This window comes from Tenrec ecaudatus, chromosome 12 (assembly GCF_050624435.1).
Source record: "Tenrec ecaudatus isolate mTenEca1 chromosome 12, mTenEca1.hap1, whole genome shotgun sequence".
Lineage (NCBI taxonomy): Eukaryota > Metazoa > Chordata > Mammalia > Afrosoricida > Tenrecidae > Tenrec > Tenrec ecaudatus.
In genome coordinates, this window is record NC_134541.1 from 139,981,701 (window position 1) to 140,000,024 (window position 18,324).

Genomic DNA, 18,324 nt, shown 5'->3' on the forward strand with positions numbered 1-18,324 from the left:
CGCTGCTCCCCTTCAGACTCCTGCATGGGAGGGGGTCTCTGCCACCCAGGGCTCAGAAGCCGGTTGCCGTCCCTTCCACCGGGACCCACGGCATCCCTGCCATGTCACGGTGGAATGACATGCACCCAGCGCGGCCTCCCGTGTTGGATTTTCTGTGAGTGGATCTCCAGGCCTTTCTTCCAGATGCCCCTGGGTAGACCTGGATCCCGAACTTTGTGCTCAGCCTCCGAGTGCTTCCACCGTGTGCTGATCGGGATGGGGAGGGATTCAGAGCCTCATCAGATATGATGAGGGGGTCACGCCAGGGAACCATTGGGCAGTTTCTAACCAAGTTAAGCACCTGCACCTGTCCCACCACCCCTTGTCTGTTGGGGTGGCTGCTGGGACACTGAGACGCTGGAAACTGGGCCACCAGGATTTCAAATTCCAGTGGGGTCACAGGGACGGGGGCACGTTCCAAGGGAGCTCGAGACAGGATGAGGAAGGATGGCCTGGAGAGTACTTGAGGGACACGGGGGGGGGGGGGGCCGTGACAATGTCTTGAGCGGCAACATTGTTGGAAGTTTGGGTCTGGAGGTCTCAGTCAAGAGACTCACGGGATGCGGGGTTCCTGGGCCGTATGGAAGTCCCGTTCACACTTCACTGTGGTCCCTGTGCAGTCACGAGTCCGGCCGGTTCCTGTGCGACCCCGCGCTCCTCAGAGGGAGGCTGGGACAGGCTGGACAGTCACCGAGCTAAGTGGCAATGGGGAGGTGGCCGCTGGCCAGGTGGTTTTTCATTCTCTCAAGCACAGGGGTCACGTGGGGCAGGGCCGGCTGGACCGCAGCTCACAGCAGTCACACTGCACACCACTCCTGGGGTTGGTGCAGGGCCGGGCAGCGCTCCGTTCTGCTGTGCATGGGGTCATGGGGTCACTGTGAGCCGGACACTCCCAGGACGGCCACTAACACCATGACGCAGTCCACCCCTTGACTTTCCCACAACCTTAACACCGCACCTCCCCATGAGGATGCTCCAGCTATCTCTGCAGACTATCCTCCTCCGAGATGGGTGCTCTTCCCACCCCCTGGGGGGGCCCTCAGGGCCCTCCGGGGAGAGGGCCTCAGACTGGGCTGGCAGCCTGGCCAGAGGATGGTGGGCAGTCGGGGTCAAAGCAGAGTTCAGGGTTCCAGTGGACTGCGATGACCCAGGCTGCCGTGCCCCTGAAATGCCAGGCTGGGTGGTGAGCTGGCCTCAGAGCAGCTGGGCTCAGCGGCTGATTGAAGGGCCTGGGAGGGGGTGAGGAAGAGGAGGAGAGGAGGAAGGGGATCCTTTCACCCTCCTGATGAGACACCAGAAGGGAGCCACACACAGCCCTCCAGCCGGTGTCGACTCACCGAGACCCTGCAGGATGGTAGAGCAACTCCAGGGGAGGAGGGGGTTCCGAGATGGTCAGTCTGGATGGGATTCGAGCCCCCCGCCTTTCTGCAGTGGAGCGACTGGTGGTTCCGACCATCTGACCTCGAGGGAAGCAACTTGGCTGGTAACCACTTCGCCACCAGAGCTCCCGGTGTGATGACAGGCAGTGTGCCTTCCCCTTGCCTGTGTGCAGCCTCACCAATACAAGCGAGAACGTGATGTTTAAATGAATAAACCCCTCCAGAGCCCCTCCCGTCCGTGCAGACTCGGGTTGGAGGGCGACAGGGGAGGGGAAGTAAAACTGGAGCAGCTGGGACTCTCCTGTGACTCGGAGAGCCGGCTTCAGAAAGAGCAGGAGCCCAGCAGCAGCCACAAGCTGAGCCCGGCCCGGTAAGGCGGACCAGCCGGGCCCGCACTGCCCGGGCGGCATCATCACCGTGAGCTGTCACCGACTCCGGAGCACTGGTTTTGCACTTGTCTCAGGGCTCACTTTGAGCCAAGGTTCGTGTGAGGCTTTAGAACATTCTAGAAGCTGCCCGCCTCCCCTACCCCGACCTGCCTCCTCGGGGAAGCAAACAAGGTCAGGGAACTTGGGAGTGTTTCCAGAGAAGTGCCCAGGACTGGGTGGAGCAGCTCAGCACCCAGTGGGCAGCAAGGACGGGCTCCTGAGTGCCGCTCTCCCCCACCCCCCACTGCCATGGATGGAAGGCCACCCAGAGACTTAACTCCGAAAAGGGAAGTCACAGTGGCAGCCCACCCCCACACCACCTCTGTGCAGGATAAAAATAGAGACAGCATCTGGGGAGGGCGGTGGGGGCTTCCGGGGAGGCTGCCAGAGCACCAGCGATTTCTGGGGCCTCAGGAGCATCGAGACGGTGGACAGGCCCCCCAGGCCCAGGACACCCTCCCACGAAGCTGATTCCCAGGAAGGTGAGCCAGGTCTCATGGGCAAGTTGTTCGCGCCCCAAACCCGAGTCCTTGTTCTGGTCAGGTGGTTCTTGGGAGCTGGGCTGTGGCGGCCTCCCTCCCCCAACCTCCCTCCCCCTTCTGGCCCCACCCCCGAGCCGCCCTTCGCACGTTGTAGCTGTCATTCCTCCAGCAAGGTGGCAGGCTCTCAGAGGAACCCCGGGGTGCTTTTTGCTGCAGCTTTTACCTCGCCCCCCAACTGGGCCACTCACAGGAAGGCTGTGAGGTTCCCATCCACAAGGACGGGCTTCAGAAGACAGGCCTGGCAACGTGCTTCCAGAAAACCAGCCGGGGAACCCTGAGAGCCCAGCTCTGCATGCACACACGCGCACGTACACACTCACACACAGACACAGGCATACACGCAGAGACACACACATGCATACACAGACATACACACACAAACATATGCACAGACACATACACACAGAGACACAGACATCTATATACACACACATATATACACACAGAGACACACACATACATATGCACACACATACATACACACACAGGCACTGTGGGCTGGGATCAGCATGACGACAAACCACAAACCCCAACCTCCCTGCTGCCCAGCAGTTCCAGCTCACAGCAACGCTCTGGGACAGGGTCAAGCAGTACTGTGGATTTCCGAGGCTGCTAATCTTCAGAGGGTAGAGGGTCTCTTCTATCTTGAAGCGAGTGGATCCCTCCCCGCCCAGGGCCCCAACAGGGGCTGAGCTTGTTTGCTCTTCTCCCTAATGCTGGCTTGTGGAGGCAGGGGCCTATCTGCTGTGCTGGGGTGCTGCTCTGTCTGGGGGCAGGGCAGATGCGCTGAGGACATGCTGAGTGTCTGAAAGTGGGGAGAAGGCCCCCCCCCATCCGCCTGGGGAGAGAGAAGCTGAGCTGTTATTCCCTGAAGCTGGTCCTTGCTTTTGTCTGAAATACGCACCCCTGCAGGGCAGCTTCTCGGGGGTGCTGTGGTAGAGCCTGCTGTTGCAGCCACTGTGTGGGCCCACCCTCTGCCGCCGCCCATCTACTTAACCAAGCATGATGTCCTTCTTCAGGGACGGGTCTCTCCTGACCACACGTCCAACGTGCTGGAGACCAAGTCTCGCCATCCCTGCTCCTAAGGAACATCTGCCCGTCCTTCTTCCAGATTCTTGGCTGGAGTTCCGAAACTGAGACCCAAACTGCCTGTCATTCCGACTCACAGAGACCCTCTGGAGCAAGTAGAACTGCCCCTCCCTGTGGGTTCCCAAGACTACAGGTCCTTAGGGAGTCAAAAGCCTCCTCTCTCTCCCTCAGACTGGAGGGTGCTTTCAAACTGCTGACCTTTTGTTCAGGAACCCAAGGCATCACCCACTGAGCCCCCAGGCCCTTTCCCAAGAGCTGGCACCCAATGCCGTACCCTGGGCTCCACTCCAGGTGCGGACAGATCGGCTGTGGTCTCAGGCCAGCGCGGGCCTGCAAGTGGCTCCAGAGCTGGTCATATTGGAAACAGCTCCCCGGCCGCACAGTCCACCCTTGGAAGCAGCTCCAGCCCAGAGGGCAGACCAGCGGGGTTTCCCGCCTTCCACCAAGCGCCAATGGCTGGTGACAAGGTGGCTCTGTCCCTGCAGCTCAGACACGGGAGGGGGCAGAGAGTCACAGCTTTGAGTCATGGCTGATTGGGGATAAGGGAGGGGTAGGCGCTCAGACCCACACTGCAGGCGCAGCAGAACGCCCTGGGTGCAGATGAAGGGCAGGTACACAAAGACGGACAGGAATATCGTCAGCAGAGAAGCCTGGCCCTCACCCATCGGAAATCAATCGTCTTATAAATATTAAACCCCTATTTGTGTAAGACACTAACTGCTCGGGGTGAACGCAGCAATAGGCAATGTGGTCCCTGGACATCCCAGGGGTGACAGCAGCTCTGTCTGCATCCATCTCCCTTCTGGCCCCTTGTCTGGTCCCTCTCCCCGTGAGTGGGTGAGCCTTTCTCAGCCCCCTCCCTTCCAGCGTGCCTTCCCTGCCTCCTCCACCCTGCAGAGAGCACTCCTGCCCTGCCCACAGGTGTGCGGAGCAACGGGATGGGCACAGAAGACGGACAAACTGTGGACTGACAGAAGAATGGCCAGGCTGCATCTCACGTGCTTTGGACACGTTGTCAGGAGAGGCTGGGCCCTGGAGAAGGACAGCCTTCTTGGCGCAGTAGAGGGTCATCAGGAGAGCAGAGGCCCTGAGGAGATGGGTGGACACAGGGGCTGTCATGGTGGGCGCAAACACGCGATTGAGAGGCTGTTGCGGGAGGGGCAGTGTCTGTTCTGTGGGAGCCAGGACCCCACGGCACCTGCTCAGCAGAGCACACTTTGCACTGGGGTTTTCTCCGCCGCCGTCTCTGAGGTGCCTGGTTCCTGGCGCGTTGGCCTGCCCAGATGCCCTTCCTTCTCCCGCTCTGTGTCCCAGACACCCTCCAGAGAAGCGCCGCTCCCCAACATCACAGGCAGCCCTCTGGCAGGATCTGAGAGGCATCAGGACATGGCCCTCGGCTAGCTGCCACCTTCACCTGGCAGGACACGACCGTGGCACTCCAGTGGCAGGCAGAAGGGACCAGGAAGATGACGGGAAGATTTAAGGTCTCCGAGTGGCTCCCATGGAGTCGTCTCAGTTCGCCTTCCCGGCTGCTCTCCCGGCGAGCCTCGTCTTTGACGGCCGTGGTGACCTTTTCCGTAAGAGGCAAAGACACAGCCATTTCCATTTGAAGATTCCTGGGACTGCTGGGCTCACTGCATGCCCTCCTGCGCCAGCCCCACGGCTCCCCGGAGCGGGATCCTTCTAGGCTGCGCTCCCGTCTGAGGCAGCCCATCCCTCCTTGCCCATCTTCACCCCCCCAAACTGCCGCCCCAAGTCCCCAAGACAAGACGTGCCTGCTGACATACAGGACTGGGGGCTCCCTTGGGCTTAATGCCCAGAAAGATCTCTCCAGCTTGAGCATTGTCTCCCCAACGCAGCCCTCGTCCCACGGCAGTAGCTGCAGAGCCTGATGGGTAAAGTGAGCATGCCAGCAGCCTGGTGCTCTGGCGGAGAGGCGTCTGCGCTGAGCTCCGGTGGACAAGGGCAAAGCAGAGAGGAGAGCAGCTAGCTAAGGCGCTGGGGTGGAGCAGTGTGGGTGGCGAGAGCGCGTGGAGTGCGTCGCCCTGTCGTGAACGGTCCACATGGAAATGCAGCCATGCTGGAGAGCCTGATTCCTAAACGCAGCAGAGACCCAACTCGGGCTCCGAGAGAAGCCGAGACTTGCCAGGACCGTCGAGATGGGGAGGGCGGGCTTCGGGGAGAGAATTCGGCAGCTGCAGATGAAGGAAGGGACCATCTTTGAGGGTGAGGAGGCCCTGCTAAGAGAAACCAGCCGGCCTCCGGTTGGCCACGTGGGGGACATAGATCCATCACCAGTCAGGCCAGGCAACTGTCAACCTGGCCACGTAGCCAGGCCGTGCTCCATGGGACTCGGCAAAAGTCTGCACCTGCTGCTCTTCACCCCTTGCCCCGGAGCCAGCCTGGTTCTCGGTAACCCCTTGCCACTTGGCTCCCTGCTGGGCGAGGGGCATCATCAAGACATGAGGGAGAGCTCCTCCGGTGCACACACTGACCACGTGAGCGTCCGTGTCCAGCACCCGAGACCAGAAGAACCCAAGGGGACTGTCACCACTGCCCACTGCCCCGAAAGGGCTCGCTTTAGACACTCCTGGAGGGAGTGGTTTGCAGGAAAAACTCCAACTCCTGAAAGGATCCAGGCTTGCTGGTTGGATAGCGCCTGGTGGACCCTGTGGACTCGGGCCCTTGGTCACCCTGCAGGTCCGTAACCAACTGCCCACTGTGTCTGTTTTCACCCAAGCAGTGGCCAGGTCTGTGAGGGGAGCAGGACCCCCAGGGACCCAGGGCCCTGGGATTCGTCCAGTCTGCCATCGGAGGGCAGCGTTTGTCCAGGGACAACGTGCAGAGGGGCTTGGGGAGAAGGGGGTAGACACGGTAAGTCCAGGGAGGATGGGTGTCAGAGACGTTACCTGTCAGAGACAGACAGCACTCAGCCTCCAGGAAATCCTGGACACGAAACTGCTGGTTAGCCCTGTCGCCCGCCCTTCACCGATCGCCTACCAGAAGGCTGGAGGGAGAGAGGAACAAACAAGAGCAGCTTTTCTAGCGTCCTGACCCGCCGATGTTAGCCGGGGGGCGGGGAGGGGGGGTGCAGAGAACCTCACGTGCATCCCCAAGCCGCTCAAACGGCCGCTCCTAATGGCGCTGTTTGCCTTTTGCTTGCCCAGAGAACTGAGAGCGGGGGTGGGGGTGGGGGCGATGCAGGAAGGCAGCATGAGCCCTTCCACCCCCTCCCTGGAAAGATCACAGTCCGGGACCCGGGGTGGGGGGCGCCCAGTTCTCCATGGTATGCTGGAGCATGGCTGAGAGTTGGACTCCACCAGTCGGCAGTGGAGGGGTTGGGTTTGTGGTTGATCCCACGCAGAAGCAGGCCTCCACCTCTTTCTTCTGCTATCGAGCGCTTAGCTGCTGCATCACTCGAGCTCCCTGGACTCCTGACCTTGGCTCCATCCCGGCCCACAGCGAGCCCGAGGGCAAAGCAGACCTGGCCCTGTGGGTTTCACGGGAGTAGAAGGGTGGAGCAGCTGGAGGTTTCGGACCACGGACCCTGCGGTCAGCGGCTCAGCTTGCAGCCCGTTGTGGCACAGGGTCCCTCCCTTGGGTTCTGGCTCGGCCACTGTGCCCTCACTGGAGGCCTGTCCTCCCGTGTACCCGCCCCCCTCTCCTCAAGGGGCCATGCAGTCGAGGGTCTATGTTCCTCCCCAGCCGGCACGGCTGCCCGTTCACTCAGACGAACTGAAAGTGCATGAAGACGTAGCCTCGGGAGACCCGGGTGTAAATAGGAGGGGGGTAACCTCATGCCAGGGGCATGTCTGGGGCGGGGCGAGCATCCAATGATGGCAGAGAGGCCTTCTGTGGGGGGAGCTGGGGTGCCTGTTGGGGGTCGACACTGTGGCCTTCTCCCCCCTGGCTGTCACAGTAGCTCCGATTCATAGCAGTCATATGCGCTGCGGGTGGGAAAGGGGGTCCCATGCGTCCTTGGGAAAATCCCGTCATCTCTCAGCTCCATGATCCCACCAGCTTCCTGAAGGCCCCCCGTGCATCGCTGAAGCGAACGTTGCCAAGTCCTGCCCCGTTGTCACCACTTCACGTGCTTCTGAGCCCTTGTTCCAGGGACTGTGTTCCTCCACCTCGGGAGGGGCCCCCACTCTACCAACCACAGTGTTCTTGTCCAGCGACAGCCTCTCTGGTGTCCAGTCCAAAGTTAGCCAGCCCAGTCCTCGCATTAAGGGGCCTCCTGGGCATATTTCTTCAAATGGGGGCCAACCAAGGTTGGGGGCAGGGCCAGAGGGCATCTTCCTGGAGAGTGAAGTGGGCAGGGATTGGTTGGAAAATGAGGGGCAGGGTGGGGTCAGCTGGAGCAGGAGGAATGCTTTGTCCTGCGTGTGAGCTGGATGCTAGGACAGTCAGGGACATAGATGGTGGCAGGGGGTCAGTTGGTCACCATTTCCTGGCCAAGGCCTCTTCTGCTCCAGACACATTGGGGGTCCCTTCAAGAGTAAGAAAAGATGGATCCCACCTCCCCCCTGTGTTTCCTGTCCCCATTCTTCCTTTGTCCTTGTCTTCTGGCTTTTCAGCTTTGTCCTTGGCAGGTGGTGTTGGCTTGTTGACCTGCTCCTTGGCTTGTTGACTTCCTGCTTGGTTGGCAGGGGGTCTCTCCTCTCCTGTGAGTTTAAAACCATGACCCCAACTTCTGAAATACATATCCCTGTAACCCCTCAGAGGTCCACAGTCATGGTCATTGACAGGAAATACTATCAGTCCCAAACACTGGTCCAGTGAGCAGAGGTTAAGAAGCCGGCTGTGATACCAGGGAAGAATCTCGCAGAGGAGGGGGTGAGCATCTTCTAGATGCTTCGATCAGTGCCCCAGCCCCTTCAGTACAGGCCAACCTCAGAGGCAGTGGGGGCGCAGCTGTAGCCCACCACAAGGACGCCAGTGCCGAAATAAAGCCGGCCCATGCTCCGTGGGGTGTCCCAGTGCTTGGCCAAGGTGAGGCTAGTGGCATAGTGGTCTGCTGCTCCTCCGGAGAAGGAAAGATGGACTCCCATAAAGAGTGACGTCTGGGAGACCCACAGGAACAGTTCGACCCTGTCCTGCAGCGTCACTAGCAGTCGGCATCGACGGGATGGAAGTGAGTCGCTGACCAAGGTGACCCTGGGTCAGAGCCAGGGAAGCGTGCAAACAGCGTGATGGACAAGTTGGGAGTCCCTCGCACACGACTCACCCCAGACTCAGAGACAGGAAGTGAGCAAAGGCTTCTTGGAAGTGGCGCCCATTGGCTTGCCCAGTGCAGGTGTCCTAGAGCTTTCGGGGGGGGCAGGTCTCTGGGGAGCTTAATAACGCAACATACATGACAACACGTGTGTTGAAGGGGGCTGGGGCTCAGGGCGATGGGAGTTGGCTTGGCCTCTTTCCTGGAGAGCTTTAATGCCAGGCTTATAACCGTTGGCAGGGGGGCAAGCCAGCCTCTGCCTCCACCGTCCCGTCCTCATCCCCAGCGACTCCATCATGCTCATAAGTAATCTCTTTCCCCTTTTTTGCCAGAAGTCCTTTCCATTAAGTGGCGGTTTCACTGGGATAATTAACCCTCCATATCAAATGGTCACCCCAATCATTTAGGCAAATCAGTTCATCGGGGACTGTTTATAGAGCAGGCTGCAAACCACCTCCTAGTTCCAGAACTTTTACTTGGTGACAGCAGTTCCAAGGGGGTGGGCAGGGAGCTCTCCGATGGCTGACCTCCAAAGGACCCATCCTCTTGGGATGTGAAGCCAGCAGCCTCGGGCTTATTTGATTCAGACTCTGAGTATGGTGGTGGTGTTGTCTTCTTAGATGGATTTAGTGTGTGGTATTGAGTTCTTAGATGAATTCAGTGGGGTTTTGTGTTCTTAGATGGATTCAGTGGGGTGTTGTGTTCTTAGATGAATTCAGTGCGTGTTGTGTTCTAAGATGGATTCAGTGGGGTGTTGCGTTCTTAGATGGATTCCGTGTGTGGCGTTGTTCTTAGATGGATTCAGTGGGTTTTGCATTCTTAGATTAATTCAGTGGGTGTTGTGTTCTTAAATGGATTTAGTGTGTGGTGTTGAGTTCTTAGATGAATTCAGTGGGTGTTGTGTTCTTAGATGGATTTAGTGTGTGGTGTTGAGTTCTTAGATGGATTCAGTGGGGTGTTGTTTTCTTAGATGAATTCAGTGGGTGTTGTGATCTTAGATGGATTCAGTGTGTGGCGTTGTTCTTAGATGGATTCAGTGAGTTTTGTGTTCTTAGATGAATTCAGTGGGGTGTTGTTTTCTTAGATGGATTCAGTGGGTGTTGTGTTCTCAGATGAACTCAGTGGGGTTTTGTATTCTTAGATGAATTCAGTGGGGTGTTGTGTTCTTAGATGAATTCAGTGGGGTGTTGTGTTCTTAGATGGATTTAGTGGATATTGTGTTCTTAGATGGATTTAGTGTGTGGTGTTGTTCTTAGATGGATTCAGTGGGTGATATGTTCTTAGATGGATTTAGTGTGTGGCGTTGCTCTTAGATGGATTTAGTGGGTGTTGTGTTCTTAGATGGATTCAGTGTGTGGTGTTGCATTCTTAGATGCTGTGGAGTCACATCGGTTCGATTTTCCATAGACCCAGACACTGCCCGGTCCTGCACTGCCCTCTCCATCGTTCCTAGGTCTGAGCCCATGGTTGCAGCCAATCTGTGTCCATTCAGCTTGTCCAGGGCCTTCCTCTGTCTCCCTGATCCTCTACTCTACCCAGCATGATGTCCTTCCCCACGGACTGCTCCCTCCTAATGACATGTCCAAAGTACATGAGTCTGAGTCTCACCATCCTCTCTTCTAAGGAGCGCGTTGGCCATGCTTCCTCCAGGATAGAGGTGCTCCTGCTGTTGGCCGTCCACATGCGTGAAGCAGGGCGGACTGCTGGAGAAATATGTATATGTGTGTAAGAGAGAGCTTTGTATCACAGAGCAATTGCATATGGAGAAAACACCCCAGCCTAATCCAGATCGAGTCCATGAATCCGACATTAGCCCGCATGTCCAATACGAGTCCATAACTCCCTCTCAGATTCACACAGCACATGCAGTGATGCCGAATGCAGGAAGACCACAGGCCAGTGGGTGGAAAGTCTTGTGGATCCAGTGGCGGTAGAAGCATTTTTACATCACACCTCCAGCTCCTGAGTGTGTCTCCTCGGCCAGAATGTGAAGCAGCGAGAGAGAGGGGTGGGGAAGTACCCAGAATCCTCATAAGAAGGACGCACCCACAAGGAAGCCTCATCGGGCTGAGTCCTGCTTGGCAGGCTTGACCCCAGCCCTGCACTCTATTCATCAAGTTCTCGTGAGATCGATTATGTGGCTGCCACACTGGGTACTTTAATATCCCTGGCCAACACCCATTCGAAGGCACCAATTCGTCAGGAGTCTGCCTTATTAGTTGCCAGCTTTGGGGTGTATATGAGAATTCACAAAACACCTCTGTGTCCCAGGATGGTCCTTCTCACAATATTTCAAACAATTTCGTCATGCCGTTGGCCCCTGGTGGCCTAGTGGTTATGCCTTGGGCTGCTAACCGCAGGTCAGCAGTTTGAAACCACCAGCAGCCCCGGGGAGGAAGACGGGGCTTTCTGCGCCTGTAAAGAGCTAGTGTGGGAATCCCACAGGGGCAGTTCCACCCGTCCTCCATGGTCACTGTGAGCCAGCGTCCACAGGGAGTTTGAGTTTGGTGGCGCCCTTTATAGGGGCCCCTGAGTTCTGTGAGAGCTGGAGAGATTAGCTAGCGGGGAGGCAGGCAGCTGAGCCTCTCTGGGCTTCAGTCTCTTCGTCTAGAAAGCAAGAACCAGCGTGTGTGTGGCGGTAGGGCAGAGTAGGGGGCAAAGAAGAAGAGGACGGCCCTTGAGAAGATAGGTGGGCACGAGGGCTGCAGCAATGGGCTCAGCCGTAACCTTGTGCGGCCTGTGCAGGAGCAGGCGGCGGTTCCTTCTGCTGAACAGCGGGTCACGGTGAGCTGGACCGGCTGGAGAGCACCTCACAGCACCTCACCACAGCAGCAGCGTGGCAGATGGTGAAGGGCTGGATCCACTCCAAGGTGCCTCGGGAGAAAGGCCTGGTGATCTGCTTCCGAGGGAGCACGACCGTGGGAGGCACATAAGACGAGGGCCGCTGGTTCTTAGTCGTCAGTTCCTGGCAGGGTGAGGGTGCCAAGGAATCATGCACACAGAGCAGCGGTTCTCAACCTGAGGGTCACAGCCCCTTTCACAGGGGCCGCCCGATTCCTAACAGTAGCCAAATGACAGTGATGAAGTAGCAAGGAAAATGTTATGGTTGGGGGTCACCACCACCTGAGGACCTGTATGTAATGGTCGCGGCCTTAGGAAGGTTGAGAACCACCAAATCACAGAGCGTTGAGTAGGATCGGCCGTGTAGGGCCACTGAGGGGTTCAGTGAGATGATGCTCACAGAGAGGGGGTGGCACTCTGTCTGCTGCTGCTGCCCGGTGTGTCCCAGTGAAGTGGTTCCGCCTAACAGTGATCCCATGTGACAACGTTTGTTGCTGTGATTCATCATCGCCCCAATAGTAGTGAGTTTTTAGTCACTACTATTTAGTCAATCTTTATGGAAGCATATTCCCGGGTCTTTCTTCCACGGGGCTAGATGGATTTGAACCCCCATCCAGGGTCCTCTCAGACAGAAGAGAAGTTCTCCAGTGGGTTTCCAAAGCTGTCAATCTTTCTAGGAGCAGACAGCCTCATCGTTCTCCCTCGGAGAGGGCTGATGTGTTTGACCTGCCAGCCTTGTGGTAAGCAGACTAGTGTCTAGCCCATTAGTGCCAATGGGGCTCTGTGTCTGGCATGTAACCAAGAAGCTAAAGCCAATGCCTTTGAGTTAATTTCAGCCCACGGGGACCCCACAGGGCAGAGTAGAACCGCCCCTGTGGGTATCTGAGAGTGTAGGTGTTTACGGAAACAGAAAGCCTCCTCTTCTCCCACAGAGTAGCTGTCTGGTTCTGACTGCTGGGCTCATCGGCAGCCCAACACACACCTACGGCGCCACCAGGGCTCCTGGCAGCTGCCAACCAGGTGATAGCTGTGGTACAGCCCTGGAAGCCTGGTGGCGCCATGATTAAGCAACCGCTAACGTAAAGGTCAGTGCTTAGAACCCACCGGCCACTCCAGGCTAGAAAGATGAGGGACTAACAATTATGGTCGTTCGAACACACAGGACAGCTCTGCTCTATCCTGTAGGGTGGCTACGAGCCAGATCTCCTCTACAGCAACAGCCGTGGGCGGGTGGTTAGTTGTTGGCTTCCTTGCTTGGATGGCTGGTTAGACAGTCAGTCAATTGATTGGTTACTTGGTTGCTTTGTTACTTGGTTGCTTGGTTGGCTGGTTGGTTGGTTAGTTGCTTGGATGGCTAGTTGGATGGTTGGTTGGTTGGTTGGTTGGTTGGTTGGTTGGTTGGTTGGTTGGTTGGTTGGTTGGTTGGTTGGTTGACTGACTGGTTGAATAGTTAGTTGGTTAGTTACTTGGATGGTTGGTTGACTGGTTAGTTACTTGGTTGGTTACTACTGGTGTAATTTAGGTCACAGAACATGGGGGCAGCTAAATCGGTGGTGAAATCTCTGCCTTGTCCACTTAGTGGCCCTCGGGGCTCAACCTCATCACTTAGCTTCCCTCTCGTGCTTCATTGTGATCGTGGCACGAGGACAACCACCTCGACCTCCCTGTGCACCTCTGAGGGGAGGAGGGGTGATGTTCGAAGGCACCACCCATGGTGGACACTCTGGCTGAGGTGAGCTGCAGAGCACCAGCGGAGACCGGGGTGGTGGGGGGCCTGCAGAGCACCAGCAGAGACGGGGGTGGGGGGCGGGCGGGGGCAGAACTTCATTCTCCATGCTGACGCGTGCGGTCTGTGTTTCCAGCCGTTGCCATGTGGCATTACTCATTCATGCCTTTCCCTAAATAATGCACACACCATGCATAGTTAAAACACAAAATGACCGTGTAATGAAAACCACAGGCCCCCAACCCTGGTGCCGGCCGCAGGGAGGGAGCCACTCTCCCGCTCATGCCTGCTGGCTTTGCTCTCCTGCTAGTTTCTCTTTGCTGCCAAAGTGCGTGTTTGCCTTGCGAGTTACTGCCAGGCCGATGTTAAGACCCTGTCCACCTGAGCGACTGTCGTCAGGTCGGCAAGACCTGAGTTCTCTTACGTCTACCCCTTTCCCCCTCTCCCTTTCCTCCACGCTTCAAACCACTCACCAAAAACCAAACCTAGCCCTGACCTGTTGGGTCATTTCCCACTCACAGCGACCCTGATGGCAGGGTGGGCGTGCCCCCAGAGGTTACCACGGCTGTAAATGTTTGGGGGAGCAGACAGCCCTGCCTCTTCTCCCTCAGCAGCTGGTGGGTTCAAAGCGCCAGCGTTTGCATTACCACTTTACCACCAGGGCTCCTTCTGAGAACAGTCAGGTCAGGGTCTTTTGGTCCCCCCTACGCGCCCCCCCCCCAGAAGATGCGCTTGCTATTGCGACAAGCCAGGTATCGTTTGTGTCGAGGGGGTGCTAATGAAATCATCGTTTCCTTTCTTGTATGTATATATTTTTTATTTTTCCCAGAGTTAATATTGCTTTTTGTTTTTCCCTCCCCCGTTAGCTCAGTTTTTCCCAAACGTCTCATTGTAGTATGTTGCCATCACGCCGGAGCTGGCTCCGGCTCCTGTGACAGAACCAAAGGCTGCCTGGTCCTGAGCCCCTCCTGTGATGGTCTGTGTGTTTGCGTCCATTCAGCTCATCTGCCCATTGAGCGTCTCCTCTGTCTTCGTCGACCTTGACCTTGCCGACTATGATGACCTGCAGTAGCTGTCGTAGAAAGTGAATGACTCTTGTTCCTTCCCCTGTGCTTTCCACACCTGCCGTCCAGTACAATTTCCTAAATTATCGAAGGGATCCACTATCCATTCAGTCTCTCTCCACTGGCACCTGCCTCTAGGGACCCTCTGTGAGTCTGCTGCGGGGTGCTCACTCGGCCTCCCTGTTGCCTTCTCAAGAAGAGATCTTGCTTCCCAGACCCCGCGTAGCGTCCTCTTGATGGCTTCAGCCCCTGTGCTGCTGGGTGTACCCGCCGGTGACTTCCTCAGGAAGGATCCCGGGGAAACACGCGTGTCGGGTCCTTGCCTTTCTGAAGAGCGTTCGTTCTGTGTGCACGTCATTTGAGTGGGGTGTGGACGGCTGGCTGTCTGCTTCTTAGAGGCACCGCATCCTTCTCCAGGGACTGGTGCCTCCTGTCAACTTGTCCAAGGGCATGAGATGCAGGCTCTCGCCATCCTCCCTGTGGGCAGCCAGCTGGCTGGACCTTTGACTTGATCTCGGTTGGATTCCCCACCTACCCACCCTTACTTAGCTCCCGTCTCTTTAACTTCTTGTGTATTTAACTTTTGGGGAGATTTCATCAACTTTATCTTCCAAGCTATTTATGGATTTTCTGTTTCTGCTCCTTGTTTTTAATTACCCAGAGCTCTTTCTTCTGCTAGAATTGTTCCCTCTACTGTTCGTGGATGCAACATCTTACCTAATCTCTTAGTGGACCTTCGTTACAGAGCTATGGTTTTCAACTTTGATCCGGGGACTCCTCTACTTGCTTTGCGCTCTCGGCATTGGTCTCTTTCAATGTTTGCCTTTTAACGTGAGCTGGTCCTCAAATGCCGAGTGATCCTGATCTCTCTGCCGGATCCGCTCCGGGGGAAGGGGGCGGTCGGAGGGGGTGGGGGGTGCTGCGTGACACAGGAGAGCTTCACCTCTGCAGGGTTTCCGAAGCTGTTGTCTTTAAAAACACGTCTCTGGGCTTCCTCCTGTGAACCCGCTGCTGGGTTGGAGCCAGGGACCCTGGACCTCTCCGATCTTTGGTTTTCTCAGCAGGAAGACGGTGAGAGGCACCCTTTGGCATCAGTCCAATGCCAATTTGTGGTGGCCCCCACGGGTCAGAGTGGAACTGTGCCCAGAGTGGAACTATGCCCAACAACAGCTGCCACCTCCCCCAAAGAGCTGAAGAGCTGTCCCGGCTATGCTAGGGGCCGGGTGCCCGAGGGCTTATGTGTCTGCTGCTCTTCGCCAGACCAGCAGTTCTAAACCACCAGCCGCCCCGTGGGGGAAAGACAATTCAGCTCCCGGAAAAAGTGACAACCGTCTGGGAAATCCACAGAGGCAGGTCGCCTTGTGTTAGAGCAGCGGTTCTCAACCTGGGGGGTCAAACGACCCTTTCACAGGGTCGCCCCATTCAGAACAGTAGCAAGACGACAGTGATGAAGCAGCAAAGAAAATCATGTTATGGTTGGGGTCACCACCACATGAGGAATTGTATGAAATGGGGAAGGTTGAGAACCACGGTGCCAGGGGTCACTATGAGTCGGCATGGACTTGGTGGCCGTGAGTGTGGTCTGTCTGGATGTTGTCAGCCGAGGTGAACCACACACCTGGCATCCACTAACGAGTCAGCTACGCTCCGGCTCTGCCCGCGTCTCCGGAGGGAAGGGCAGTGCAGAGGTTCCCGGCTGGGTCTTGGCACTGTGTTCTCCAGGGCTGCCATCAGGCCAAATGGGCAGAAAGGAGAAACATTTGCCTCATTCTTGGTCGGTGCCTCAGTGGGCAGGCTGGACAGCTAGGGAAGTCGTGCCAGCCGCTTTCAACTTCCGCGGCCAAAAAGGAAAGGTTTTCCTCCAGATTACTGAAGATGTGCGTGTTCTCAGTTGGTTTGTTTTCTAAGTAAATACCAAGACGTGTGATTCCCCTGGGTGCCGTAGCTGCTGCTGCTGCTGTGAAGTGGGGGAGGTCTGCAGGGCACTCGGTGGCCCGCCCAGCAATGAAGAGCCCTGGGAGTGGGTGTGAGGCTGCTCACCACAAGGTCAGCCGCTCCCCACGGGAGAGGGATGAGGCTGTCTGCTCGCTCCCTGAAAGATCCGTCACCTCGGGACCCCCAGGGGCAGGTCTACTCTGTCCTACTGGGTCGCCAGGAGCCAGAGGCAAGTCCGCAGCAGTGAGACTGGGGTCTCCCTTCATGGCAGTCATGAGCCCTGGTGGCGTAGTGGTGACGTGTCGGGCTGCTAACCGCAGGGCCAGCAGTCTGGCACCAGCAGGTGTGCCCCTGGAGAAAGACAGGGCTTTCTTACTCCCACAGGGAGCTGCGGTTTCGGAAGCCCACAGGGGACGTTCTGCCCTATCCTGTAGGGTCGCTGTGAGCCGGCGTCCGCTCCAGAGAGGTGAGTTTGGTCTCTGGGTTTCATGGATTTGGTTTTGGTCCCCACAAGGGAACAGCACGCCTCCCGCCCCCTCCCTGAACTTCCTGTTTCCCGCCCTCCCTCCTCCCTGTCCCTTCCTGGCCTGCCACCTGGCCTTTGTTCTGCAGCAGATGTCCTTGGCTTGTCCTTGGCTGGTCTTTAGCTTCTGAGCAGTCTTCCGGACGCCCCTCTCCCTACCCTGGAGCTAAGTAAAGCAGGAAGCCGGGGGAGTGTGTCCACGATACATGCACACCTCCCGGGGGGCCACCGCCCTGGACAGCTTGCTCGGATCCCACCTGACACCCTGCCAGAGCAACGTCTGTCCCGAGGACTCTGTGTGTCACCTGTGAAACCCCTCGATCCTAGAATCCAGCTGGTGGTCAGTCCACGGGGGCACAAGCGCGGCTCCCTGGGAGGCTGGTAGGCCAGGTGGAGCCCCACCTCCCCTTCCCAGCGTCTGCTGCATCTTTACCCTCCTGTCCTCCCTCATGAACATCCCATCCCCATAAACCCACCTGCCTGGCTGGGCAGCAGGAGGGCCTGAGCCACGTGTGAGCGGTGGCCTTGTCGATCACCGTGGGCAGCCGCCCTCGGTAAATCACACGCTGGGCACTGCTGTGGGTTCCTGGCCAGCCCGGGTGAGCTATGGACCGAAGAGAGATGGGGCCTTTGGTGAGGAGAATGCTTCTCTACACAGGGGGCTGTCTGTGGCTTTGACCTGACCCTGTGAGCACCAGTTAGCCCCTCTCCCCCTGGGGACACTGGCCTGCTCCCTGGCTGCCATCCACCCTACAAGTGCTACTTGGGGAGATGCCCAGCCACACACATGCTAGGCCTTTCCCTGCCGAGAGATGTTGCCTGGATCCCAGAATGACTTTCTTTCTCTGTGTGTTTCCAAATTCCTCCCCACTGCAGCCCTGATGGTCGTTCCCGATCACTCCGACCGCGAGTTCAGACAGAGACCAGCTCTCAGGAAGATGGGGTCTGGCTGGAAGTAAGAGCCTCCTGCTTACTGGGCGCCTGCGGAATGCCAGGTACTTGACCCCAGCATGGTGGCCGTCGGCTGCAGTGGCACCATGGACAACGGGCAGAAGCGTGGCCTGCACTCTCTTCCCGGTTCTTGGTCTGCTCAAGTCCACTGGGCAGGAGGGAGCCCCAGTGGCATAGGAGGGTACCTTCTGGGCTGCCAACGACAAGGGCAGCGGTTTGAATCCCCAGCCACTATGGAGGAGGCAGGGTCAGCGTGAGTCAGAATGGGTTTGATGCCAGTGAGCCTGGGTTTGTTTGTGTTTGTTTGTCTGTTTGCTTGTTTGTTTTAAAGAGCATCATGCTCAAAGCAGACCTTTTTACTAGTTAAACTAAAGTAGCATTTGATCATATGAAGCCTTCAGAGGCTGGTTCTGATTTGATTACACCATGGCTAGATGGTAGGTTTTTACATCGGGGAGTGAAAGACCTCCAACTTTGTTTTTTAATAATGATTTGTTTATCCTGGGTTTCTTTCCTTTCCATATAAATTTGGTGATTCGTGTTTCCATTTCTTTAGAGAACTGGGCTAGGATTTGGATCAGAATCGCATTGA

The 18,324-nt window shown here is 57.1% G+C and overlaps 1 protein-coding gene across 1 annotated transcript in view; it reads left to right on the forward strand.

The window, feature by feature from the left end:
• The first annotated feature begins 17,769 nt into the window (after positions 1 to 17,769).
• Positions 17,770 to 18,324, forward strand: part of CARD11 (caspase recruitment domain family member 11) — a 33,225-nt gene continuing 32,670 nt past the window's right edge. The window contains exon 1 of the mRNA XM_075528613.1: positions 17,770 to 17,776. Coding sequence (XP_075384728.1) covers positions 17,770 to 17,776 — 7 coding nt within the window. The remainder of the gene's footprint in view (positions 17,777 to 18,324) is intronic.